The sequence below is a fragment of the Macrotis lagotis genome, chromosome 1, assembly GCF_037893015.1.
Source record: "Macrotis lagotis isolate mMagLag1 chromosome 1, bilby.v1.9.chrom.fasta, whole genome shotgun sequence".
Taxonomy (NCBI): Eukaryota; Metazoa; Chordata; class Mammalia; order Peramelemorphia; family Peramelidae; genus Macrotis; species Macrotis lagotis.
This window is the reverse complement of record NC_133658.1, coordinates 140,037,966-140,065,001: the sequence shown is the minus strand read 5'-3', so window position 1 is coordinate 140,065,001 and position 27,036 is coordinate 140,037,966. Positions and strand designations below refer to the sequence as shown.

The 27,036-nt window shown below is 36.1% G+C and overlaps 1 protein-coding gene and 1 pseudogene across 4 annotated transcripts in view; both read left to right on the top strand.

Annotated features, from left to right (window-relative positions):
* The window catches only part of NSD3 (nuclear receptor binding SET domain protein 3), a 143,475-nt gene that overhangs the window by 108,493 nt on the left and 7,946 nt on the right, over positions 1-27,036 (top strand). The window contains exons 13-20 of one of the 4 annotated variants that reach the window (XM_074208829.1): positions 4,605-4,802; positions 9,409-9,582; positions 14,201-14,341; positions 17,182-17,338; positions 20,266-20,468; positions 22,528-22,640; positions 23,204-23,473; positions 26,165-26,281. In XM_074208829.1, coding sequence (XP_074064930.1) covers positions 4,605-4,802; positions 9,409-9,582; positions 14,201-14,341; positions 17,182-17,338; positions 20,266-20,468; positions 22,528-22,640; positions 23,204-23,473; positions 26,165-26,281 — 1,373 coding nt within the window. Of the gene's footprint in view, positions 1-4,604; positions 4,803-9,405; positions 9,583-14,200; positions 14,342-17,181; positions 17,339-20,265; positions 20,469-22,527; positions 22,641-23,203; positions 23,474-26,164; positions 26,282-27,036 lie in introns of all 4 variants that reach the window. The other 3 variants (XM_074208828.1, XM_074208831.1, XM_074208830.1) reach the window with 3 other exon arrangements.
* LOC141503809 (tyrosine-protein kinase CSK pseudogene) lies at positions 4,812-9,399 on the top strand (annotated as a pseudogene).

Genomic DNA, 27,036 nt, shown 5'->3' with positions numbered 1-27,036 from the left:
CTGATCAGACCAATACAAGCTCAAAATGCTTCATCACAGTTCGGGCACAAATAGTCCACGTGAATACCTGGGGTGGGCAGTCTAAACTTACAAATATCATATTTCCTTTTTTTTTAGGTTTTTTTGCAAGGCAAATGGGGTTAAGTGGCTTGCCCAAGGCCACACAGCTAGGTAATTATTAAATGTCTGAGACCGGATTTGAACCCAGGTACTCCTGACTCCAGGGCCGGTGCTTTATCCACTGCGCCACCTAGCCGGGCATATTTCCTTTGAGCTTACAGCACCCTCACTGATGAGGGCACACCATGTTGGGTAGTCTTTTCCCAGTGCCTCTCATGCTGCCTAATCAATTCCAATGTTTTAAGGGAGATCCTCAGATGTCCCTGTATTGCTTCTTCCATGAGCACTTGTCTTGTGTAAGTTCTCTATAAAATTGTCTTTTTAGCAAGCATACATTTGGCATTCAAACAAAGTGCCCCAACCTTTTGTAGTTGTGTTTTCTATAATAACATCTGAAAGCTTGGCTCTTTAGCTCAAGAAAGTACCTCACCATCTGCTATCTTCTCCTCCCAGGTGATCTTCAGAATCTTCCTAAAACAATTTAAATGGAACCAATTTAGTTTCCTGGCATGGCATTAGTAGACAGTCCAGATTTCACAGGCATATAGCAATGAGGTCAGCACAATGACTCTGTGGACCTTCAGTTTAGTAGTCAGTCTAATATTTCTTCTCTCCCAATAATACAGTACGAAAATATGATATACATCATTTAATTTCATGTTTTTTAGATGTTTCTTTTATGGGTGTCTTGTTTTTACATTACCTGTTTTCAAATATGTCCCCTTCAGAACTAGCAAAGCAACCCATTGTTTAATATATATATATATTTGTGTTAAATAGTATATATTTATATGTTATACATAAATATATACACACACATTCACACATATATACTTGTGTATGTGTGTGAATAAAGAGAGAAAAGGCAACTCAGCATAACAACCATTATTCTTTGTGTCTGACTGTACATATTCTGTACCTATAATCTTCTACCTTGTCTTAACTTTTCTCTGGAACCAAACTTGATGATTATAATTACAAAGAGTTCACTTTCATTTTCTTTTTATGCTGTGGCAGTTGTGAAGTATAATTATGTTCCTGATTCTTGAACCTCATTTTAATAGGTGACCCTAACCTTTGTACATCTTCATATTTTGGACTTTATCAAACATAAAAGGATTAGAAAATCTCAGGAGTCAGCCAGAACAAGAATCCCCTTTATAGAATTGTTTTCAAACCATTAATTGAACTCCTCTGGTGAGGAGTGAACCCATGCCCCCCATGACTTAATTGTTAAAAAGAAATTTTGCCTTAATTTATCCTAAATTTACCTCTTTGCAAACTCTTGTTCTTAGAATGACCATCTAAGTCCATGCTCAAATCTATTATTTCATCTTCCCAAGAGATGGTTATCATGTCCACTCTCTCTCAAATCCCCCAAATTATCTCATCTTTATGTTCAAAAATCTATTTCTTTAAATTGATCCTCACATGACATGGTCTGCAGTCCTTTCATCATCCTGGTTGCCTTCTAGCTTGTCACTGTATGTCAATGACCTTAACCATGGGACTCCACATAGCTGACCAGCCCAGAATACAGTGGGACACTCATTTCCTTACTCATGTATACTGTACACCCCTTAATATATGTAGCCCTAAGATCACTTTAACTTTCTGAGTTGTTATATCACACTATTGACTCATTGAAAGTCTACAGAAATAACTTAGTAATTTTCACATTTAAAATCTGAACCTCTTCCCCATCTTATTATCAAGAAGTTGATTTTTCTTAATCCAAGTTTATGACTTTATTTGTCCCTATTGAATTAATTCTTACTTGATTCAATCCAGTGTTTTCCTCAGTCATTCTTCGTGTCTTCATTTTTTTTCTGGTTGACTATTTCTTCCTTTGCTTTTATCTAAACTATTCAAATAGTTCTGTGATCTCTTCAATTCAGGAGCTCCCACAAACTGAAGATTAAAGATTCACAATTGTGCCTATGTAACCTGTGTAACTCTGGTTTATGTCCTCCCAAAAATTCACCACCAGAGGTCAATAGTCTGGAAACATTTAGTAAGTTCTTGCTATTTGTCAGGTACTCTGTTAAGAATTGAACATCCAAAAAAAGGCATTAAATAGCCCCTGTGCTCAAGAAGCTCACAGTCTAATGGGGGAAGACATCAGCTCTGCCAAAGTTGGTTTCATTTTGAAAAATGATGAGTTTCTAGAGATCATGAAATTGAGGGGTCAGATGGTTGGGGAGTGATGAGGTGAATTTTCTAGATTCCCTTCTGAAAGAGTTGGAGGCGCTCCCAGATGTCTACTCTTCACTCCCCCTCCCACCTGAGGGAGGTATGAGACTCAGAGTTGCTTTCAAGTAGCCTGGCAGGAATGGGTGAGGTGAATTCCCCAGATGCCCACATCAAACAGAAAGTCTTGGAATAGCTCCTGGCACACCCGCATGAACTTTATGTAAATCATTGACAAAAAATATTAAATAGCATAGGACAAAATACAGGTCCCTAGGCACCAAAGTTAACATCAAACCATTAATAACTATTCCTAGGATCCAGCAATTAAAATAGTTCCAAATCTTAATTACTGTGATTTAGTCCTTATCTCTCCATACTTTCCACAAAAATTGCATAGAGGCCTCTAATAACTGTGTTTTTTTTTAATCTAGGTTAACCAGCACTCCCCTGATTTAATCCTTTCATTCATCCTGTAAAAAAGAAAAATTAAATAAATGAAAAATAATTAGAGCTTACAGTGTATCAAATACTGTTAAAGAGGAGTGTGACATAGAAAAGCATGTCAATCCATGTTCTCAAGAAATATAATATTGAGACAACCTACCCTTTCATTCAGTGGTGATTGCAGGAAAGATTTTCATTTTCAATAAATTTGTAGAATTAAAAAAAAAATACAGTCAACTGAAGTGCAGATAGTACCCAGTTGTCTTTTAGAGTGTGATAATAAGCAGATGGCAAGGCCTAGTGGACTGAAAGTTCAGTGACAGGGTAGATGAAAGGACCTAATGATTCAAAGGGTTCATCATCCCAGTAGCTGGTGAGACCTCTTGTAGATGAAGCTTATTGAACTCAGTCTGATACTCCCTATCCCACACCCACATAATGATCCTGGTTTCTTGACAAACTGCAGTTTTGAAGCTGGAAGTGGAATTCCTTGGAATAAACCATGTTCTACTTTGGGTCTTAGGATATCAAAAAAGACTTAAGCATTTTCAAATTCAATCTCATTTTATAGGTAGCTTTGTATATTTTATATCTTGCAACAAAATCAAGTGAAGACCAAAAAAATCAATATAAGAGATAAAGACACCATGGGTAGAAAGATAAATATGATGCAGATTATACTCTCTTTTAAGGATTTTATAAAGAGCACATAGTATGGCACAGTGGATAGAGCACCAACTCTGGAGTTAGGAGGACCTGAGTTCAAATCCAACCTCAGACACTTAATACTATCTCTGTGACTTTAGGCAAGTCACTTAACCCCTTTGTCTTGCAAAAAAAAAAAATTGTATAAGCCACTAAGGACAAAAATACACATATACAAATAACCACAGTATAAAGGAGAATGTGTTAGGTGCAAAGTAAATTCCATAATAATTTTGAGAGGATAAAGATAAGTTGAGAATGGGAAGTTGGTGAGCAGGGAAAGAAATGATTATGTCAGGGAAGACTTTAAAAAGGAGCCAGATCTGAGTTTTGAAAGATGAGAACTTTGAAATGGCTAGGCAGAATCAGAGTGAGAAGGGTATTCCAGGTATCAGGAGATATATGAGCAAAGGCATGGAGAGAGGAAGAGAACAGAATGGATCCAGAGTAGTTCAATTCAGTTTGGAACTGGAAGATAGATTAGAATGGTAAACATATCCCCTCCCCACCCTCTTTTCTTCAATCATATCCCTAAACTATTATGTTGGGATTGGGAAATTTTGATTTATATCTCTTTTGATTTGGCTCCATGGTTGACTATTTGAGAAGTATGTATTTATATATGTATGTATGTACTTATATATGGGGACAGAAGAGGGAATGTTAATGAATCTGGATGGTAAAGCAAAAAAGGTGAAAACTTATAGGTTTTCTCCCTTGCCTTCTTCATTGCAAAAAATCACTGCCAGAAAAAAAAAAAAGAAAGAAAGAAAGGGGGCGGCTAGGTGGCATAGTGGATAGAGCACCAGCCCTGGAGTCAGGAGTATCTGAGTTCAAATCCAGCCTCAGACACTTAATAATTACCTAGATGTGTGGCCTTGGGCAAGCCACTTAACCCCATTGCCTTACAAAAAAAAAATCACTGCCAGGTGTTTATGTTAGGAAAAAACCATTCCATAGCCAGAAGGAATTGTAGTACAGGATTATTCTAGAAAATTCATTATGACCCAAGTCCACAAAATACTATTATTTTTAGCATCTACCACATGTTTGGAAATATTTTTTTTATATAGTCCCTTCTTTGTGATAATATTTGTTTAAGTAGAATATAATATATCCTTGTTTCTTTGTGTATTTTCTAGGGCATCATACTTGCTTCTCTTGTAAGGTTCCTGGTAAAGATTTGAAGCGTTGTTCTGTCACTGCTTGTGGTAAATTTTACCATGAGGCCTGTGTTCGCAAATTTGCTACTGCTGTCTTTGAATCTAGAGGATTCCGCTGTCCTCAGCACTGCTGCTCTACTTGTTCCATGGAGAAAGATATCCACAAAGCAAGCAAAGGTGAAGCAAAGTTAATGAGAACCTGTAAACACAGACTATATCAATGAGTTCAACACATATTTCTTTGTATAACCCTCTGTTATCTGTGGCACAGAGGACATAGGTTATGTTTGGGGTGTAGGGTTCATATTTAGGAAAATCCTTTTTGTGCTTTTACAAGTCTTATTTATTCTGTTTAATCAATAAACATTTATTAAGTTCCTTTTTAGTACATGTACTCTGCTAAGCATTGAAGATACAGGGACAAAATTGAAATAGTGCTAACCTCAAGGAGCTTATATTCTAAACACAAGGTAATTTTGAGAGTAAGGAACTGGGAACATCATTAGAGGATTCATAGAAATTTTTCTTAAGCTGTGTCTTGAATGAATTAAAAGTTAATAAGAGGCCCCCCACCCGCACCGCTCAGAAGCGGAACTCTCCTGGGGCCATGGTGGCGGCTGCATCACCTGCTCCTGCCGCCCCTACACAGACTGCCCCACAGCTCCTGATGTCGCCAGGGCCGGGCAGCTCGGACCACAGCACTCGGAGCCGGCTCTAATGGTACCAATTGACAGATCCTTCTTGTGAGAGTTGGATGTCAGAATTCCAGAAAAGATGTCAGCAATCCAGGCCATTTGGCCATCCGTTACAGAATGTATTGCCAAATACAACTTCCATGGCACAGCTGAGCAAGACCTGCCCTTCAGCACTGGGGATGTGCTCACCATAGGACCCCAATTGATACAAAGCCAAAAACAAGGTTGGCTGGCAAGGCATCAACCCAGCCAATTATGTGCAGAAGCAGGAAGAGTGAAGGCGGGCACCAAGCTGAGTCTCATGCCATGGTTCCATGGGAAGATCATTCGGGAGCAGGCAGAGAGGCTGCTGTACCCCCCCCCCAGACAGGCCTCTTCCTGGTCCAAGAGAGCACCAACTACCCAGGTGACTACACCTTATGTGTGAGCTGTGAGGGCAAGGAGGAACACTACCACATCATCTGTTATGCCAGCAAGCTCAGCATTGGCGAGGAGGTCTACTTTGAGAATCTCATGCAGCTGGTGGAGCACTACACCACTGATGCTGATGGACTCTGTACCCACCTCATCAAACCAAAGGTCATGGAAGGGACTGTTGCAGCCCAAGATGAGTTCTCCTGAAGTGGCTGGGCTCTCAATATGAAAGACCTCAAACTGCTTAAAACCATTGGCAAGGGTGAATTTGGGGATGTGATGCTCGGGAACTACTGGGGTAACAAAGTAGCCGTGAAGTGCATTAAGAATGATGCCACCTCACAGGCCTTCCTGGCCAAGGCCTCAGTCATGATGCAACTCCAGCACAGCAACCTCGTGCAGCAACTTGGGGTGATTGTGAAGGAGAGGGAGGCCTTTATATCATCACAGAGTACATGGCTAAGGGCAGCCTGGTAGATTATCTGTGGTCAAGGGGCAGGTTGGTGCTGGGCAGAGATTGCCTCCTCAAAATCTCCCTAGATGTTTGTGAGGCAATGGAATACCTGGAGGCCAACAACTTTGTGCATCGGGATTTAGCTGCCCAAAATGTATTGGTGTCTGAAGACAACATCGCCAAGGTCAGCGATTTTGGCCTCACCAAAGAGGCCTCTTGTACCCAGGACACTGGGAAGCTGCCCGTCAAGTAGACTGCCCCTGAGGCCCTGAGAGAAAAGAAATTCTCCACCAAGTCAGACATGGAGTTTCGGGATACTCCCTGGGAGATCTACTCCTTCGGCAGAGTGCCTTATCCTAGAATCCCTCTGAAGGATGTGGTTCCAAGAGTAGAGAAGGGCTACAAAATGGATGCCCCAGATGGCTGCCCAGCCACCATCTATGAAGTCATGAAGAAATGCTGGCACCTGGATGCCGCCATTTGGCCCACCTTTCTGCAGCTTAGGGAACAGCTAGAGCATATCAAAGCCCACGAGTTGTACCTGTGAGCCAGGGTGGGGGCACCCCATGGGTGCCCTGGGTCACCCTCTCCAGCCCCCTCTTCTCCCTAACCCTCAACACAAAGACTGAGATGCTGTTGAGAACTGGACCAGCCAGGACTGAAGCCCCACCCCAGGGAGACTGTGAATCTCTGGCTGCCAACTGGGACCAGATGAGCCAATCCAGTGGAGGGGAAGGAGCAGCCATCAGAACCTCTGGGCCAGAGGGACGTGGCCTTGGTCCTGTCCCAGCTCCTCCCCTCCCAGTCCCCCACTAGCCCCTCATGCTTCCTGTCCATCCCAGGAGGCCATCTTGGCATGTCCCTCTCACAGGTCAGCCCAGCAGGGACCAAAGGGTTTAGGGGGCTGCACTAAAATGGGAGGAAGGGGCAAACTCGATCCCTTGTCCCCCATCCTCCTGGCTCCTACTTGCCTCTCTTTCTCATTTTCTTCTTTCTTCCTCTTTTTTAATGGTTTTTTTTTTTTATTATTTCCAAGTTGAGGAGAAAAACAATACCCAACATTGGGCATTTTACAAGAAGTACGAATCTCATTCTTAATGTATTAAGGGTGGGGGGAGGGGAAAGGAAAGAAACCCCTCCTGGGTTGTCTCCCATGGCCGAATCTGAGCGGCCAAGCCCCCCCCCCCCCAGCCTGGGGCCTGGTGTTTGAGCTTGACTGTCTCAGTGTTGCATGCCAATCCCAGAGGCCTTTGCCTTTCTGTCCAGTGCTTTAATTTCATGTATTGCTTCCCACCCTGTAAGATGACACTGTAATAAGCCATTCCATGAGGACACCTGAAAAAAAAATAGTTAATAAGAGGTAGAGATGAAATGTTCTAGGTTAAGGAAGTCAGTGCAAAAGAAATGTTGAGCATGAGCGATAAGGTCAATTGGGATAGATTGAAGAATGAAGAGACTTATATAAAAAAAGGCTGGGAAGCAGGTGAAGCCCAAGAGTGTCAGATGATCCTACTTGGATTTAACAGAGAGCCACTGTTTTTATTGGGTAGAGATATGATGTTGTCAAACCTGAACTTTGGAGGTAAACACTTAGGCAGCTACATAAAATGGATTGTGTAGGGAACAGTTGTGAGGAAATCAATTAAGAGGACATGAGATTTAAAATATGGTAGTATATATACATATATATATATATATATATACATATATATGTGTGTGTGTGTAAAAGGAAAGGAGAGAGATTTAGTCAAAGAACTAGTGAGATTTGGCATCTGATTGGATACATGATATGAGGGAGAGAGAAGTGAGGATGTTATTAAAATTATAATACCATGTTACTAGGGGAATGATAGTATCCTCAATAATAAGGAAGAGATTTAGAAGAGCTTGAGTTTGGAAGGAAATTTAGTAAATTCTTTGTTGGATGTGTTGAATTTAAAATGTTAGTGAGATATCCATATAGAGATAAATAGCAGGAAATTAAAGATGTGGGAGTAGAAATCTGGGTATAGAATGTCAAATGCTATGGAGAATTCAAGAAAGATAAAGAATTGAGAAAAGGTCATTGGATTCGGCAGTTAAGAAATTGTAGAGAGCATTTTCATTTGAGTGACATTGGAAGCCACAAATTTGGTACAATATTGCTTCTACTTTATAATGTGCCTACTCTCCACTGGTGTCACTTCTGAATAGGGAGTGTCCTCCCTCTTTCATTCAGGATGCCCACAGAACTTCCTTTTTCATTATAAATACTAATAAGAAACACCTAAGAGTTTCCTGCCTAGTTTGGCCATTGATAATATTTACTTCTTGTCAAACACACAACTACAGTAATGAGCTGGTCAACCAGGCCTATCCTCTGGCTTAGGCTTAATTTCTACCTGTAGCTCCTACCTTGTGGGTAGTTTAATACAATTCACTTAGGAGTGGATCTCTTTGCAGAATGACTCTTCCTTTGTTGCATGGAGATCAGGAATACTAATACGATTTTCAAATGAAGTGATTATTACCTTACTCCAGCCCTATGACTGTCTTATACTTAGGGTAGAAAGTCTCTTTCTTAAGGGAATACATCTTGTTGATTATTTTCAGTTTACTTTCATTTTTGTAGACTGTATCTTCAGTTTCAACAGCAGGCATATCCAACAACAATTTCCATAACTTAGAACATTCCTTTTACCTGTACAGAATTCAGAAAAAAGTTCAGTAGAAAAAGATTCGTAATAATTTCCCATTCTGTTTATCTACCCTTTTGCTAACTCATATAACAGCAAATTGTTTTATGTCCCTTTTATATCTGTAAAGAAATTTAATTTCATTGCAGATTCTAGAACACATACTTGTTATCAAAATTGTCATAACATTCTAAAGTCAAGTTTTAAAAAGTTCAATAAAACAAAAACATGTCAGCAAGCCACAATATATGAAATTTGGTTGTTCAATCAAGTGTCTACTTTTACATTATGAATCCTCTGCTTCTTTTCATTTTCCCAGCTCCTCCTAGTTTATCAACATCTAAAATTGTTCATGTTGGAAATACTTGTACTATGCCTGTGTCACAGAATTAATCTGTATACCTCAAGATTGGACTAATAAAAACAACTATTTTTTCCAAATTTAGGAAAATTCCTGGTAAATTTTAAACTACATAGGTATCACTTCACAGAACCTTATTATTTAGGTGGTCTTATGAAATTTTTCTTTATTTCTTTTTAAGCAGGTCGCATGATGAGATGTTTAAGGTGCCCACTTGCCTATCATTCAGGAGATGGCTGCATAGCTGCAGGAAGTCTGTTTGTGTCCTCCTACATCCTCATCTGTAGTAACCATTCCAAGAGGAGCAGTCATTCTTCCTCCACTGTAAATGTAGGCTTTTGTTTCGTTTGTGCAAGAGGTGAGCACTAGGATGTCTATTTTTCTTTCTCAGTTGATGCTACCGGTCTATTTATCTTTTAAAATCTTCTCTTTGATTTGGAAGTAACCCTCAAGAGCATTCAGGCTAACCTCACAAATTATGCAAGAATGATTTTTGTAATACCACTGACATGGTTCTCTTGACTCTGTCAATTCCTATAACAGAAACTCTGCCTCATGAAGCAGGAGCTCCCAGTTTTGGTCAAGCCAAATTGTTATAAAGCTCTTGCATATGTTGAGCTGAAATCTACAGTCTTATTAATTAATCTAAGTTTTTTCCTCTAGGGGAAATATAGATTAAGCCTAATACCCTTCAGATATTAAGCTTCCTTTTATCTAGAGCCAGTTGTTATAAAATCTTCATTTTGAAGGCAAGACTAGTAAATTTGTTGTCAGCTATTTGAATTGCTTCATTATATTGTTTTGGTCTCTCATTGAGGCCTTATGGAACATGACCAAGGCAGCAAATGTGGGCCTAGTTAAGGTCTAGCACTACAAGCTTTCTCAATTCTTAGCTATTTAAGACTAAATATGCAAAGAGATAATATTGCCCTTTTTATTCATTTAAAAGCAATGTTTCATCTGCTAGGTGACTTAATGAATTTGACTATTTTCAAGTGACTATGTTATGGGGATATCCAACTGCAATTATTTGCTATACCATATAATATTTGCAAAGTGTAAATACTTTAGGAATCAATAAATGCTAATTCCCCAGAACAGTTTTTTAATACCAGGAGAAACTTTGTTTTTTTCCTTAACTTGCTTTACTATAAGTGAAAGTTTTTTAACCCTTCTCAGACATGATAATCTCTCATAGAATCTTATAGAAAGTCAATACTTTGCTTTTTTACACACAGGTGATCTTTTACTTTGGTCATTGTACATTGTTTTCTACCAGACCTGTAATTTCACTGGTGTTGGGAAGTGCTGGTTAGGGAATTCCTTCTATGAATGAAGATACTCATCTCCTCTGTAGATTGGAGAACTTTGAGAAGGAACTTGAACTCAGGTCTTCCTTACTCTAAACCAGCTCTTAGGTTTAGATTTGGGGACCGTGGAAATCATCAGATCCAACTTTTTTATTTTATAGATGAGGAAATAGAGGCCTTTAAAAATTAAATAGCTTGCCTATAGTCAAACACACAGTAAAGTAGCAGACCTGGGACTTCAAATCCCATGTCCTTTCCACTGTACTACCACTACACTGTTGCTTCTAATTTACAATAGGAAAAAAACACTTTTGCAAAATGTTCATGCATGCGTTCTTGTGTGTGTGTGTGTGTGTGTGTGTGTGTGTGTGTGTGTGTGTGTGTAACTGTAAGATAAGGACTTTAATCAGGTTTGCTTTTGTGGTTATTTTTTCTTTAAACAACTTAGAAAAAGTTTTCCATAACTAGTAGAAATTAAGTAGTATGTCTAGAGTTATTTTCTTTAGCATTTCTTTAGTAGCCATTTTAATCTTATACTTATTCATTTAATGTGACAGAGTTGTAGATTCATGAGTAGTACCTAGAAGAAGAAACAGAAACATAGTACAAAAAAAAACTACTACTACAAGGATAAGAGTTAAATCTTGCTTAGCAAAACAAAAACACATGAAAAATTTGTGGTTAGAATTGTATTTGCTCCATGTTGTAACAATAAAAAATTTTTACCTGATCTGGCAGAAAGACAGATAAGCGCAAAAAGTAGTTCTCATTTGTCTTCCTACTCTTCCCACCCAATGATACTGACAAGAAAATAACTTATCATAAAACACTTAGCTTCAGAGAATTTAAAATAACAGATTTATGGCAGTAATAAAATTTCATTATGTCTTGTAATGGATCTATTTACTACTCTCTCTGGAGGATATCCTAAAATGATCAGCATTCCCAGCAACTTAATTTAACTAACAGTACATGAGCCTACACCCAGATATATCTACATCACACATTTCTTAGCTAAAGTTTGTAGTTGCTGTGTTGTTTTGTTCTGGGGAGCATATTTTGAATTGGTACTTTATATTCTATTATGAAGTTAGCTAAAACTTGTCATTCCTAGACATTCATTTGATTATTAGTAGAGACCTATCATTTATTTTGAAATAATTTTCAAGCATACCAAATTTAATGACATGGGGACAATTTGGAGTTTAGGACTCTTTTGTAGTCATTTAGTGTAGAATATTACACAGACAAATTATATCCCTTAATTAAGTATGATTAATCACAATGACAGCATATTTATTGGAAATTTGAAGGTAAACTCCTAGAGCCAAGGCATGTTTGCATCTTTTATGTTTGCATCATAAAGACCTGGACATAGTGCTTAGCATTTTATTTTGAAAGATTTGTTGTTTTGTCTTTTTGTTTTGACTTCTTTTTCTCATACCCTCTCTTTGGGGTGGTGGGCTCCCCACTTTATAGATAAGAAAATGAAAACAAATATTAAACTAACAAAGTCAGAAAACTTAAATGTATACAGATACTATGTGTCACAGTGCCTATTTTTTCAGTTACTCAATATGGTTATCAAGTATAGGAAAATTCATAATGAATAAAAATTTAGTTTATAATTTAAATACTATAGTTTCTAAATTTTGTGCATTATACAGGAAGAAGCCTTTAATTTCCCATCCATTATTCTTACCAGGTTAACTATTGGGAGTTGAGGAGATTGGGAAAGGATTTTTGTAGTAACAGCAAAATGAAGCACAAGAAGCTTTCTGAGGTGAAAATATCATGTTTCCACATTTATAAAGTTATCATTGTTAAAAGATTTAAATTTTATGAAATAGACAGCACTGTTTAAAACATAACAATATAAAATGACAGAATGTTTAGAACTGGGAAAGATCTTTGTGATTATCTAATGAATCCATTAGTTTGTATGGATCAGAAAATAGATGAGTTGGTACCTAGCTTGCAGCATCTCACACAAAAGGGAAGAGCCAGCAAGAAACTAGAGCCCAAGTCACCTAGCTCCTCCTCCAGTACTCCTTCCACTGCCTCTTCTGCTTTGTTTTGTTTCAGTGAGTTTTCTTTTTATGGTCCAAAGTCCTTTATAACTGTTAGGAATTTCTAAAAATCTGAACTGATTCTTCAAACTCTTCATCTAAGGAATTCCATATAATTGGGGGGGGGGGGGAAGCCATGGTGGGGGGCCACTTAGGATCTACTTCAAGGTATAGAGATTTCACCTCTTCATTGATTTTTGGAGAAGCATTATATTTCAGCTGATTAGATAATCATTTTTATATGCTGAGACAAAATGTGTTTCTTAGCATCTACCTTTTGCTAGCAGGGTAACTTGTGCTTGCTTAAAATTTCAGTTTTTGGTTGAATTTTTAGTAATTATAATTAATAGTGGCATTAGGCAAGTAGAGAGAGGTTTAAGTTCTTTATTTTATCAAATTCTTGGAAATTATCTTGATGTCACATAATTTTGGTCAGAGAATCATTTGTTAGTGAATATTTCAAGTTCAGTTTTGAATATCTGAGCAGGTAAAATGCTCTTGTCTTATTGCAAGACTGATGAAGGTGATGACACTCCCAGTCCCCCAGGGTAGAGAATGTAATTTTGAAGTGTATGACCCCTGTAAATTTCATTTGCTAAAAGCATCATCATAACCAATGCTAATTAAAATAACAGCAATTATGATTTGCTTATATCACCTAGATGTCTGTTAAGCATTGGTAGTCAAGGTAAGCAGAAACCCTCCAGGCTAGATAGCTTTGGAAGTAGAATGTTTTAGAGAGAGATATGAACTTAATCATTGTTTAATTCTTTTAAGGTCTAAAAAATTTGTTTCATCTACCAAGAAATTATTCCCTGTGGTCATTTGAAGATTACTTGTGGGGCTAAATACCTTCCCTTGAGTAGATAGATTTCACATTCAAGAGAAAGCTCTCACACACTCTTGACAATGGAAAATAATGAAATAGGTTTCTAACACTTTACAACAGTTCATGGCTTCTTAGTCATAAGGAATTTTAATAGAGAACAGTGTTGTGAATGAGGAAAAGGTATTAAGATTTTGACTAAAGGTTTCCTAGCAGGTAGAAAGGATACCTTCTTGGACAAAATGGAAAAGAATAGGTTTAGTTCTTTCCTCAGCTGGTATTTGATGATTGGATCTTAAGAGAATTGGGCCTATTCTGTTTGGTTTTTTTGTTTTAAATCTTATTTTTACTTTTAGAATTGAGAGCTTAAAAAGTGATCTGTTTTGATTAAATTGTGAGATATTGTAGCATTTTAAATGAAATTGTAAAAATGAAGAAATGTGGCTGTTCTAAAGGACAGTAACTCATTTCATCATGTCTTTCAAAGTAGTTCAGCTTTTCTGAACTAAGTATTGGTCATCTGTTTTTAGATATAAAAGGGTTTTTTTCTCTTTTTTGGTATATAGTATCCTAAAGTAGAAGCAGTGTCATATAGACTCCCATTAGTGGCTATAGAAACTTTTCTGTCAGATCTTTCTTTTTCTTCATGTTCTCTTTTCTTTCAAACTTTAAAGCATAGTTGCATAATAGGTATTGATTTATTTTATTTTTTCCTTATGGAATCATGGGTAGTTTCATTGCAACTCATCTCTTTCTGTTTGTTTCGTATAGGGCTGATAGTTCAGGATCATTCAGACCCCATGTTCAGTTCATATGCCTATAAGTCCCACTACCTACTGAATGAATCAAATCGTGCTGAGTTGAAATTACCTATGATTCCTTCGTCAGCTTCCAAAAAGAAATGTGAGAAAGGTAATAACTAAAATAGTTTCTCTCTTTTTTTATTTTTTGCTTTTTCTATCTTTTTTCCTTAAATAACAGAAAAAATGTATGCCTGTCAAGCATCATCTGTCTAAATTTTGCCTTGGTTGTTGTGAGTGTGTATTCATATGATTGGCAGAAGTTATTAAAAGGGCTTAAAATAACTGCATCATTACAAATTTCTACCTGTTCTTCCTGAAAGTCAGTTTTTTAATATATTGCCTCTACCACACTAGCAGATTACATTTGTTAAATTAGAAGTTTACTTAATGTAAAGCAACTACCTTTCCCTTCTGTGCATATAAAACTCCTATTTATGTTAAAGGGAGGTGAATACATTTTGAAATATTTATTGTAACACCTGACTTAATACATAGATAACCCATATTACTGATAATTAAAAAATTCTCATAATCAAATTTTTTCCCCTTAAGACAACATTAGGATCTTAGGTTTAACATTAGAAAGGTCATTTAGTCCAAACCCTTTATTTTACAGATAAAGAACCTGAAGCTGTTATAGGTCAGGTTATTTGTTCCAGGTTATATAGTTAGTAAGTGACCAAGTTGGGATTAGAATAGGTTCTCTGAATTCATATCCAGTCTTTTACTGTTCTTGCTGTTTCTCTATTATTAAAATAAACTAGCCTTCCCTGAGCATTTGGGGAAAACAGCTTAGGAAATGGGTTAGGTAGGAAAGAGAAGCTTACCTGAAATATAAACGGTTAGCCTATGGATAAGTCATCCATGGATAATTTGGAGTCAGTTGTCTTTTTTATATTCTTTCAATTGAATTATTCTAAGGAAGGAAGTCTTACTCTGTAATTTAGCCTACATCCAATGAAAGAGGAAGAAGACTTAGCAATGATGTTCTGTGGGAATTTGGTATTTCAACTATCAATTCTAATTTAGTAGGTAAATAGATTGCTTCTAGCTAGCTTATTTTCATTATCAGGAGTTAGGTTTATAGTTTTTGCCAGCCCCCCACCACCACCACAAATGAAACAAGAAAACTCAGAAAATACCTTTTATTCTAATTCTATTAGTCTGCCTGATTTGAAAATGAAGAAATAAGGCTTCAACAAAAGGAAATATGGCACTCAAAATGCTCACTTTGTATTTTGAATAAGCAAGTAACTTGGGAGTTATAAAGAATTACATTGAATTGTTTGTGGGGCTTTTCCAGTTTAGTGACATTATTTTCAGTGAAACCCAGGTGATAGATGTGCACCCTACTTTGTAACAAGCTGTGTACTGATGTCTGTCTCTCTCTCTCTTGCTCTCTCTCTGAAATTCAACAATCTGAGGCATTTGGGGAAATGATATCTCTTTTAATGTCTTTCTAAAATTAGATGATTACTATTTCTGCTTACATTGTTTTCTTTACTCAATGCTAATCCTGACATAAAATTATTTTGAGCCCTGTGTTTACTTAGTTGGATAGTTTATTACTAATGTATCATAAAAGAAATTTTTCTTGTTTAGCAGAGAGGTGGGTTTTTTGGTGTTTTTTTTCTCATGCATTGGCATCTTACCATGATGATTTTCAATAATTATGCTAGGTCTGTATTTCCTCAGACATATTAAATGTTTAAAATAGATTGATTCTCTCATCTGGAGTATTGAAGACAAGTCTTGATTGGCTATGTCTTTTAGTGGGAGGAAGGATGAATGCTATTTCTGTGTTAAACATAGAGGGATTCCCTACTTTAGTGATATAACACTGGTTTACAATATCCACAACTGGAGAATTGAGTTGATTGGTCAAGTTTAAAGTAAAGGGAGAAATTATCAGATAATTGGGTATAAGACTTTTAGCAGAGGAAATAGAGTAAATAAATTATGATATTAGTTAAAATAATTAAAAGTCTATAGGTAGGCAAAAATATTCCAAAGGTTGAATGATTGTGATTTTTTTGTTAAAAGTTGTTTATAGCTTGCCTAGATTTTTTGCAATGGGACTCAAAGTCCCAATACAATTCAATGGATAATAGTGTTGAATAAATGTTATTATAAATGCAATTACAATATGAGTTTTGTTCATTCATTAATGTCCACTTTGAAGGCATATAAGATTACATAAACCAAAAAAAATCATTTTTATTTCAGATTTTGTTTGTTCTTGGTTTGTTCTTCACCCTAAGATAATTTTGTGCCCATACTAGAGTCTTTTGACTGGTAGTAGGTGAAAGATAGTTCCTCCTGTTGCCTTTTCATTATACTTGTTTTTTAATACATTTATACTCTGAAAACTGGTTGACTGACCTTCATTGTCAAAAAAAAAATGAAAAATGTTGCCATCGCAAATTTGAGGAAGCTAATTGTCCTTTTTGGGTTTTTTGTATTTAAAAAATGGGACTATGGAACCAATCAAGAGGCTGCATTTCATGTACATTATTTTATTGGGAAGGGATTCAGTTACCTATAGTACTGGTTTAGAATAGGAAAATAAAGCTTACAACAACAAAAGAGAAACTTCTCAAATTTGCCTACTCTAAATGTTTTTTGTTACCATTTGGCTATATTTTCATTTCTTTAGCTTTGTGCTAAACAGGTATATTGAATCAGTTTTACATGCAACACATATCATTTTTTTTATGTGTTTTGTCCTTAAATCTAGTGACAAAGAGACAGTCTCTCCCTGACTTGGGGAAGAACTACAGAAGATAGGCCTGCTTGTTTTTCTCTTTTGAGCCATTCCTATGAGAGTGACATCCCTTTCTTTATTTTTAAAAGGCTAATAAAAGAAAAATTAAATGAAAAGAAAAGAAAACCTCATTATTTTTTCTTCTTTCCTTTTGTCAGTTATTAAGGTTATTTGTTTGTTTCAAGGTGGAAAACTGTTATGCTGTGAATCATGCCCAGCTTCCTTCCATCCGGAATGCCTCAACATAGAGATGCCAGAGGGCTGCTGGAACTGTAATGACTGTAAAGCTGGCAAGAAACTCCATTACAAGCAGATTGTTTGGGTCAAATTGGGAAACTACAGGCAAGTTTTTGTGGACAAAGAGAAATTCTGTCACTTTTCAGACTTAGGTTTTTAATCTAGCTAGATTTTTTTATTAGAACTACATAGAATTTTTTTCCTAAAGACAAGATAAACATGAATTCTATTCAGTATTTTAATTTTTCATTTTTAAGGTCTAGGAGAGCTGCCTTTTTGAAGAAGATTCTAGTACTCATTTTGAGAATGGAGACAGTTAAGGAAAAAAAGCAAGGACCTAACTTTGTTGTTGAATAGGGATTTCAGCTTTTTCCAGGTCAAGAAGTTCATGATCCATCAGGAGAATTGTTTATAAAAATCTATTTATGTTCATAGTCTCTTGAAACTAAATCTAAATCAATTCTAACTAGATACCCTAAAGGTTTAGGTTCTTTGTGTATGAAGAAAACTATCTAGAATTTGATGTGGTTATATATTTTTCCAAAAGAACCTTTTAGTCTTGATGAAGAGGAAAAGAGAAGTAGATAGGATTTCTACTGTTGGTACAAGATTCCCTCTAAAATCTGAATTTAAATTGTTTTTCATAACTGATAAATAACTAGAGCATATAAGTTAAAACTTCATGACGTATTGCACTGCTGTAGGATTTGACATTTGGAGTTACAAGAGAATCTTAAGAGTTCATACATTCCAGCCATTTCAATTTACAGCTGAAGAAATTGCAGCCCAGTGGGAAGACAAGACTTACTATGAGCTCACAGTATTATATAACAAGTCTGGGATTTAAGCCTATCTTCTTTGACTCCAGACCCAATGACCTACCCAATATACTGTTTTTAAGGCCTATGTTTTTCCTTTCATTAAATAATTACATACCATTAGTCATTGCAGAGTAAGTATCACCAAGATAAATTTTTATAACTAAGAATTCATCAAGTGAGAGATTCAATTCAAGTTGTTTTTCTTTCTTCTAAAACAAAATTACTGGAGTGGCTAGGTGGTGCAGTGAATAGAGCACCAGCCCTAGAGTCAGAAGTACCTGAGTTCAAATCCGGCCTCAGATACTTAATAATTACCTGGCTGTATGGCCTTGGGCAAGCCACTTAACCCCATTGCCTTGCAAAAAAAAAAAACACTAAAAAAAACTAAAAAAAAAGATTTACCTAAGGTGACATAGGTAGTAAGTAAAAGAGCAGAATGCCAGAATTGCATTGTATTTTTCCAAAGTGACATTATAATTTTTAATGAAGCTCATCTCTGTTTGCTTAGGCTATAGGTCCATCATCTAATTTATTTATCTTTTTAGAAAGCAAAAAAACAAAACAAAACCAAAAACCTTTGAAGGAAACTTGAGGCTATGCCTCCCAGTTGGGATCTTGCCGATATGTTTTTCTATCCAGGCCAATTATTCTTGTATGTTTTGGAAAAACTTCACTTCATCTTAACTAGCCCTCTATGTATTTTTTTTTTTGGCTAGTCTTAGCTGTTTATTTTGAGTAGCAAGTTATTCCAGAGGTTTCTAGGGAATAAAATGGGAGGTATGAGGCAAATCCTGAAAGATCAGTAATCCAACTCTTTTGGGGAGTGTGACTATTGACTCCTGTAATCTGACAAATAATTAAATTCTTCAAAATATTCAGAAACATCTATACTATCCATTTCACAGACTGCTTCTAGGATAAGCTAAAGAGTGGCTTCATGAAGACTTGTTTTCTTAAATTGGGCATCAATTCTTATTGCAATTTTTAACTGCGGGGGGGGAGAGCGGTTTTAGGGAGAAATTCTATGGTAGTCATTGCATGTCTGTGCAGGTTCTGTACTGAGTATTGAGGAATACAACCTTGTCACTAGCTCAGTAGAGTGTTCATTTGCTAAGGCTTTTTTTAAACACATAACCTTGAAAAAGAAGACAGTGCTTCAGGAAACTGTTTTCTTTGTTTGCAGCTGATTTTCATGATCTCATGTAAGTAACCATATAAGACAACCTGAGATTGAGCTTCCTTGGCTTCTTCCATCCATTTCTTGACTTTATAATTGCTGGAAGCTATCGAATGATTCACAGATGGTTTCATTTAATTGTTGCAAGAATGTTCAGTCTTCATCACATGAGGCATTTTTGCCTTCATTTTATTCCAGACTCCACTTTGTTGAGATTTAAGAACCATGATTGAGACCATTTAATATTAAATTTGATTCTGACGTTTAGTGCAAAACATCACACATTTGGTCAAAAGATGTATGTCCTCAAATGAATGAAGATTCAGAAAATATCTTGGAAGGAAGGGTACTATTGAAGAAAGTGGCCTTACCACACCTGTTAATGGTACCAACATATTCTCAAAAGGAATTCCTGAATGTGTCATGTTCAGTTGTGTTATGAGCAAACAGTTGAACTGTTTGTTTTTCTAAAAAAAAACTTAGAAAACCTGACTTTTTATCTGGAGTTGAAATGATATTAAATATATAAGATATAACTTTTAAATTTGTCCTCTACTTATTCACTGTAAAAAAATTATGCAGTTCACTTCTGAAGAACTTCATAGTTTAAGCAAAATTAAAGACCAGTACAACCTTTTATGCTATTGGGACCTAAAAAAATTATGAATTATTTAACTTTTCTTTTTTTCCCCCTAGGAGAGGCAGCGTGGCGTAGTGGATAGAGAGCTGGCCTAGGAGCCAGGAAGACCTGGGTTCAAGTCCCGCCTCTGACACACACTGGCTGTGTGACCCTCGGCAAGTCACTTAACCTCTCAGGGCTCAAGGCAACTCTCTAAGACTCTTAAGTTGCAGAGAAGGTGCCGACCTGCATTGGGAGAGGGAGTTTCCTCATCTGGGAGTTCCCTAAACTAATGAAATCACAGGTCCAGTCCCTATCCCTGTCCCTTTTTTCTTCCACCAAGCTTGAAATATTAATTATGTGGTTTTTCTTCTTATGGCCCACATATTTTATCTAAAATTGATTTTGTTTATAGGTGGTGGCCAGCAGAGATCTGCAATCCCAGGTCCGTGCCTCTTAACATCCAAGGCCTTAAACATGACTTGGGGGACTTTCCTGTGTTCTTCTTTGGTTCTCATGACTACTATTGGGTACACAAGGGCAGAGTATTCCCATATGTTGAAGGAGACAAAAGCTTTGCAGAAGGGCAAACTAGTATTAACAAGACCTTCAAAAAAGGTAAATTGGATAATGTTTACAATGGCTTAAAACCAGGACTCCAAGGAGTTGATGTGCTACCTTGTGTTACCCAGGATCCCTTCATTTGAATGACAATAACATAAGTCTCATTACATGTCAGAATTTTAAAAACTGATATCTTTTGTTTCTACATTGCCTATATTTTCCTGTATCTTTTTTCCCCTTCTAAGAAAGCTATTACTTATAATAAAAAATCATTAAAGTGAGAAAAAAGTAACAAAACTTAAAAAAACATTAAAAAAATCTGACATTATATGCAGAGTTTCCCACTGTGAACCTCCTTCCACCTCTGCAAAATATTGTTGAGAGATATCCTCTTGGACCAGACCTTTTTTTCATCATTTCCAAAGACTCATTTTTTTATTGTTTTATGGAGATTGTTCTTTTCCATGTACACTGTTAGCTTCATTTTGTATGTTGTTTTCTCTGCTTACATGATTTTGCATGTAAGTCTGTGCTTCTCCTTTTTCATCATGTTTGTCATTTGTTCCACAATTTGTTTAAACATTTTCCACTCCATAATCATCAGCTTTGTTTCAGGTTCTTTGCTAAGATGCTATTATCAATATTTTGTTGTATTTGAAACTATTCTTTTTGTTAATTATCTCCTTGGTTATAGACCTAATAATAGAATCTCTGAATCAAAACCTATGAACATTTCAGTAACTTTTTTTGCATGATTTCAAATTGTTTTCCAGAATGGTAATAGCAATTCACAGCTCCACCAATAATGTGTTAGTTTGCCAAACACACCAAAATTGACTATTCTTTTCTTTTGTCATCTTTGCCAGTTGGCTAGGTGTGAGGTGAAACTTTTAGAGTTGTTTTGGTTTGCATTTCTCTTATTCATTCTTTGGAACATTTTTTCATGTGGTTGCTAAGAGTTTGCAATTTCTCTTTTAAAAATTGTTTCTATTATAGAGAATGGTTTTTGGCATTAAATAATAAGTTCAAAACAATAAATTCACAGTGGAATTACCTAATATTACACATCATTAAATATTAAAAATATTATCAAAACACCTAGAAAAAAAGCAGATAATACATGTTTTGTAGCTATAGTTCAGAATGAATCTTTAACCAAAAAGGGGTGGATATAATTACAAAAAATAAAACATTATTTTAATTACATTAAATTGTAATTAAATAAGTTTTGCATAAGTAATATTAACATAGAAAAAAGGAAAACATCAACTGGCCAAAAAAACCCCACAAATTTGTTTCAGGTATCTCTGATAAAGAATTTGATAATACATATTAATTGTGCGTGTAGGACCAAATAAGAACTGATAAAATTATATATAATTTATTTTTTTTACAATATTGTATGCTTGTCTGGGGCAGGGTGGCTAGGTGGCCCCTGGAGTCAGGGGTACCACTTAATAATTACCTAGCTGTGTGGCCTTGGGCAAGCCACTTAACGCCTTGCAAAAACCTAAAAAAAAAAAAATATTGTATGCTTGTCATTTTATTAGAAATATATTGAAGTACCCTTCACAAGCATGAATTTTAAGTGCATTTATTTAAGTGCAATACTATTATACCATCCTATCTTAGTCTGTGTTCTTAGTTATTTCTCTATCCCTGTTGATGATAATATACATTCTAAGGGTTATATCCAAAGGATACTGGTTCTGTTGCTCAAAAGAAACTCTTCAGACTAAGTGGAATAGAATTAACTCTCAGTAGAGCTCCTGCCTCTAATTCTGTCTCATTTCCATGAAGTTTTAACTTTCCAGACAAAGAAAATCTAGATTAAAGTTATAAGCTTTCCTCATTCTCTTGGAGAAAGCATGTGCTAAATAATTGAAATAAGACTCAAATCAGCTCTGATCCAAAGGATTGGACATCTAATCTTCAGATACACACAGTTAATGACTCATATTCCTAGTTTGTATGTGTATCCTTTGTTTGTTGGTTATTTCCAGTATCTAATCTTTTAAGAGGAAAAAATTAGACTCCAAAGCTGTGAATGGTAGTATAAAAACCCCATCTGACAACTTCTGTTTATGTACATTGTGTGTTTGATATTGTATAGCACTTGAGGAAGCTGCAAAACGTTTCCAAGAGCTGAAAGCACAAAAAGAAAGTAAAGAAGCCTTGGAGCTGGAAAGAAATTCAAGAAAACCCCCACCCTACAAGCACATTAAAGTGAGTGTTTCTCTTTGAGCATTTGACTTCTTGCTTTTTCATAACAATCACATGGACTCTGGTCTTGACAGCTTTTGCTAATTGTCACTTGGTCTCATGTGTTCATTTTAAACACTTAAATGTCAACTCTGCTCCTTTTAACATCAAATGAGAGTCACAAACTGCACTGTCAGACCATCGAAATGCAGATTAAGTCTTTTGAAAATACAAAAGCCTTCCGGGTTATGTAGAATGTGACACATCATACGTGAAACCTAATTTCTCACTTCACCAGTTAGTCTGCAATCACATAGTAACAGCATTATCTTGTTTTTATATAGTATCTTGATTCCAAAAAGCCCAAAGCACTTTCACATAAATTATTTTATTTATGCTCATAAAATTCCATTTAACTAGGAAGGAACACAGGTTATCCTTGATTCATAAGTAAGAACCCAAGATTTAATAAGAACCTTCCCCAAAGTCACAAAGTAAGTCAGTAGCAGAGCTAAGACTAGCCCTAAAATCATCTCTTTCAGTGCTTTGACTACTCATTGATTATCATTTCTGATTTTGTTTGCCAGGCCAACAAAGTGATTGGTAAGGTTCAGATCCAAGTGGCCGACCTGTCCGAGATCCCTCGCTGCAATTGCAAGCCAGCTGATGAAAATCCCTGTGGCCTGGAATCAGAGTGCTTGAACCGTATGTTGCAATATGAGTGTCACCCCCAAGTATGCCCAGCTGGGGACCGGTGCCAGAACCAGTGCTTCACCAAAAGGCTCTATCCTGATGCAGAAGTCATCAAGACAGAGAGACGAGGCTGGGGCCTGAGAACCAAGAGGAGCATCAAGAAGGTGGTCTCATTTGAGATTTAAGTGCATAGAATCGAAAACTTGTGGAAGCTTGTGCTGTTTTGATAAACCAAGAATGCTTACTATCCAGATCCATACCTCATGCTTAGCATATAATAAGCACTTAATGGGAACAGCCCTGAGTTCTTAGAAATTGTGCTCTTGGGTTGCAAGCTCTGACAGGTTCTACTGAAGTAGAAAGATTTGAGTTCAGGTCTGGTGACACACTGCCTCTCTAGGGCCCATTGTCTAGAAGCAAAGAAGGTTCATCCCTCCAGGGATACCCATACCAAGATTTTAAGACCAACTTCTAAGTTATGGAAGGGTTTTAATCCATGTTGGTGGAAAAAGTATCCATATCTAGAAATCAGATTTGTCTATTTTGAAGCCTTAATGGCAAAGAAGGAGAGGTAAGAAGAGATTACTAATTGAACGATGTTTCAGTTTTGACACAGAAAGGCACTGCTCTTTATTGAAATATTTTCCATTTGTAAAAGGAAAAGTACTAAAGGTGAATGGTTTTATAAATCTTAATTCGATTTTTAATACCCAAAGTAATTATCAAATAGACTATTTTTATCTGAAGACCAGTTTAGCTGAATATGAAGAGCCTCATCACCAGAAGGTTAGCCATCTAGTGATGAATATTTTTTCAGCTATTACTACTCCAGAAAATTATGTACAGAAAAAAAAAAATGACCTGTACCTAGTTTGAGGGGAGAGGGGGAAAGAAAACACACAGAATCAGTCTTGACTTGTTCACTCATCTAATACTTGTACTAACCAAAGACAATTAGTTTTAACAATTAGCCAAAGGCCAGTTTTTAAAATAGCCCTTTACCAGCTTGCCCAGAAAAAAGGCACTCAGGCACACAAACATCTTCCTAGTAGTTTAACTGTTACTTTTAATTCCATGTGGTTCTCAATATCCTTGGTTACCTATGGTTTCTCTAGTAACACAGCATCATTGACTTAGAGCCAGAAGTAGGTACCTTTGAAGTTATCTAGTTCGATACCAACACTGAGGCCCAGAGAGAGGCAGTTATATACTAAAGTCATGCAGATAATTAATAGGCAGATATTAATTGATTAATATCAATTCAGGCAAATCTGAATGTCATTCTAGGTCTTCAGACTCCAGAAGCAACATATTTTCCATGTACAATATCTGTCTCTACTAGAGACTTCCTTAGCTGAATGTTATCAGTTGGTTCTATAAGAGCATAATGTCAGGCAAAGCATCAATATACATAATCTCATAAAGTGGAAGTTCAAAATTTGAATTAGTACATTTTTAAATAAAAGGAAAGTGGAATGATAAACAGAAGGTGGGGTCAAGAAAAAGGGAAACAAGGTCCATTGATATCTCTGGCTATGGTCCTATGCTTTTATAGGGATGGAAATTCTGAATCTATAGGGCCAAAGGAGTGAGAGAACTATTCCTTCATCTGCCTAGCAACTGTTTTCAGACTGGCTAAACTTCTCTCAACTCCTCAGTAGGTCCTAGGGTACCCTGCCCATGGAGGCATTTTGATAGTGTAGTGCATAGAGGATTGGACCTGACAGCAGAAAGACCTAAATTTAAATCCAGCTTCTAGACACTACACTTCTTTCTGCCCCAATTTCCTCATAAGTAAAATGGGAATAATAATAGCACCTGCCTCCCAAGAGAATGAGAAAATGAAATGAGAGATGTAAAGTATTTGCAAATTATAAAGCTTTGTCTGAATGCTGCTGATGATCTTTTGACAGAGACAGATGCTAAAACAGCAGAATTTGCTTGGGAAAATGTTATGTGGAATATAATATGGCATTTAGTAATGGAGATTCTTTTGCTTTTACCAAAACTAGGAAATATGAACTATGAAAAATTTGGAACTCAGATGCTTTCAAAGGGATGAAAGTTAAAAATTACCTTTGCATGTAGTTGGAAAAAATAAAAAAAAATAATTTCTTTTTTAAAAGTATGGTAAGGATTATGGGAAAATATTTGAAGACTAATTTTTTGGGGGAATGGTTGGTAGATTCATAGATAGATTTAAACGTAAATGGGGAAGAAAGATTATGTGATTATAAGAACTAGGATTCATATAATATGGTTTATTTCTTTCATTCATTTGGAGATTAAAAAAAAGGTCCTATATCCCTAAACTAAATCATAGCTTTATTTGTAGAAAATTTACCATTATATCTGCCTTTTATAAAGTACCACTTAATTCCTTGGTATTGTGCCTTTGTAAAGCAGTGCCACAGTGCTTATTTGGTAAATGTCTTATAAAAAAATTATTTGCGTAGGGGAGGAATCAGTTGTCATCTCCTCTTACAGATTTGGAATAATACTGGTAATAATAGCAGTTCATTGGGCTTGTATCCCAATAGCTATGTACTCTAGGCAGTGGTAAGGAAACTGAGAGTCAATGATTTGATTACAGTCACTTATACAGCTGGTAGTCATTCTTAATACCCACATCTCCTGACTCTAAATCCTTCATTCTCTCTCTCTTATTCCACGTTGTCTTTCACTCCTAGGACATATTTGAAAAATAACTAGGCACCTTTTCTGCAACTAAAAATTCATTTCACTTTATAATTATTTCATTGCTCTTTACAAAAATCTCTTGATTTTTAGCTATGGCATCCTTATTTTAAGAACAGTACTATAATATACTTTTTTGTGCTTTATATTCTGGTTAGGGTGAATTCGTAAATGAATATGTTGGTGAGCTAATTGATGAAGAAGAATGCAGATTGCGAATCAAACGTGCCCATGAGAACAGCATAACCAATTTTTATATGTTAACAGTTACCAAGGTAAAGAATGTCTTTCTTATCAAACAAAGGGTCTTAACATTAAGTCCTTCATTGAAACATTTAATTGTAGGAATGACCTTAAATTATTAATGCAGCCAAATCATATCTCTGGTGATTAAAAATAAAACCAGAATGCTAAGTACTATAATTTTGTACCTATAACATATATTAAATAAAGGTTCAATAGATTAATTTTTGAGATCTTGAATATATTTTGGGGGGAGGGTAGTAAGGCAATAGGATTAAGTGCCTTGCCCAATGTCACTTAGCTAGGTAATTAAATGTCTTAATTTCGGATTTGAACTCAGGTCCTCCTGCCTCCAGAGCCGGTGCTCTAGCCACTGTGTCATCTAGCTGCCCCCAAGATCCTGAATATTTTAATTTTTAATTTTAGTTTAATTTAATTTTTAAGAAAGGTAGCAGTTCTAAATTACAGTGTGCTTTTACAATAAAGTACAGTAAGTTTTAAAGAACAAATAACAAGGTAATAATGATAAATTAAAGCAAACAATAATAAAACCCTGATAAGTAATGATACCTATAATACTTTATCCTTTTATCCACATTTATTATCTCCAAACACAATCTGATTTCAATATCTTCCTTTTACTGAGTGATGACAAGGTAAAGTGATATGTCCAAGTTCATCCTAAAGAACAGTGGCAAAAGCAGAGATTAGAATGTGGCTTAGTTAAAAGAGGATCCCTGTTTGAAAACCTAGAAAGTATTTTTTAAAAGAACTCTTCTAGGGGCAG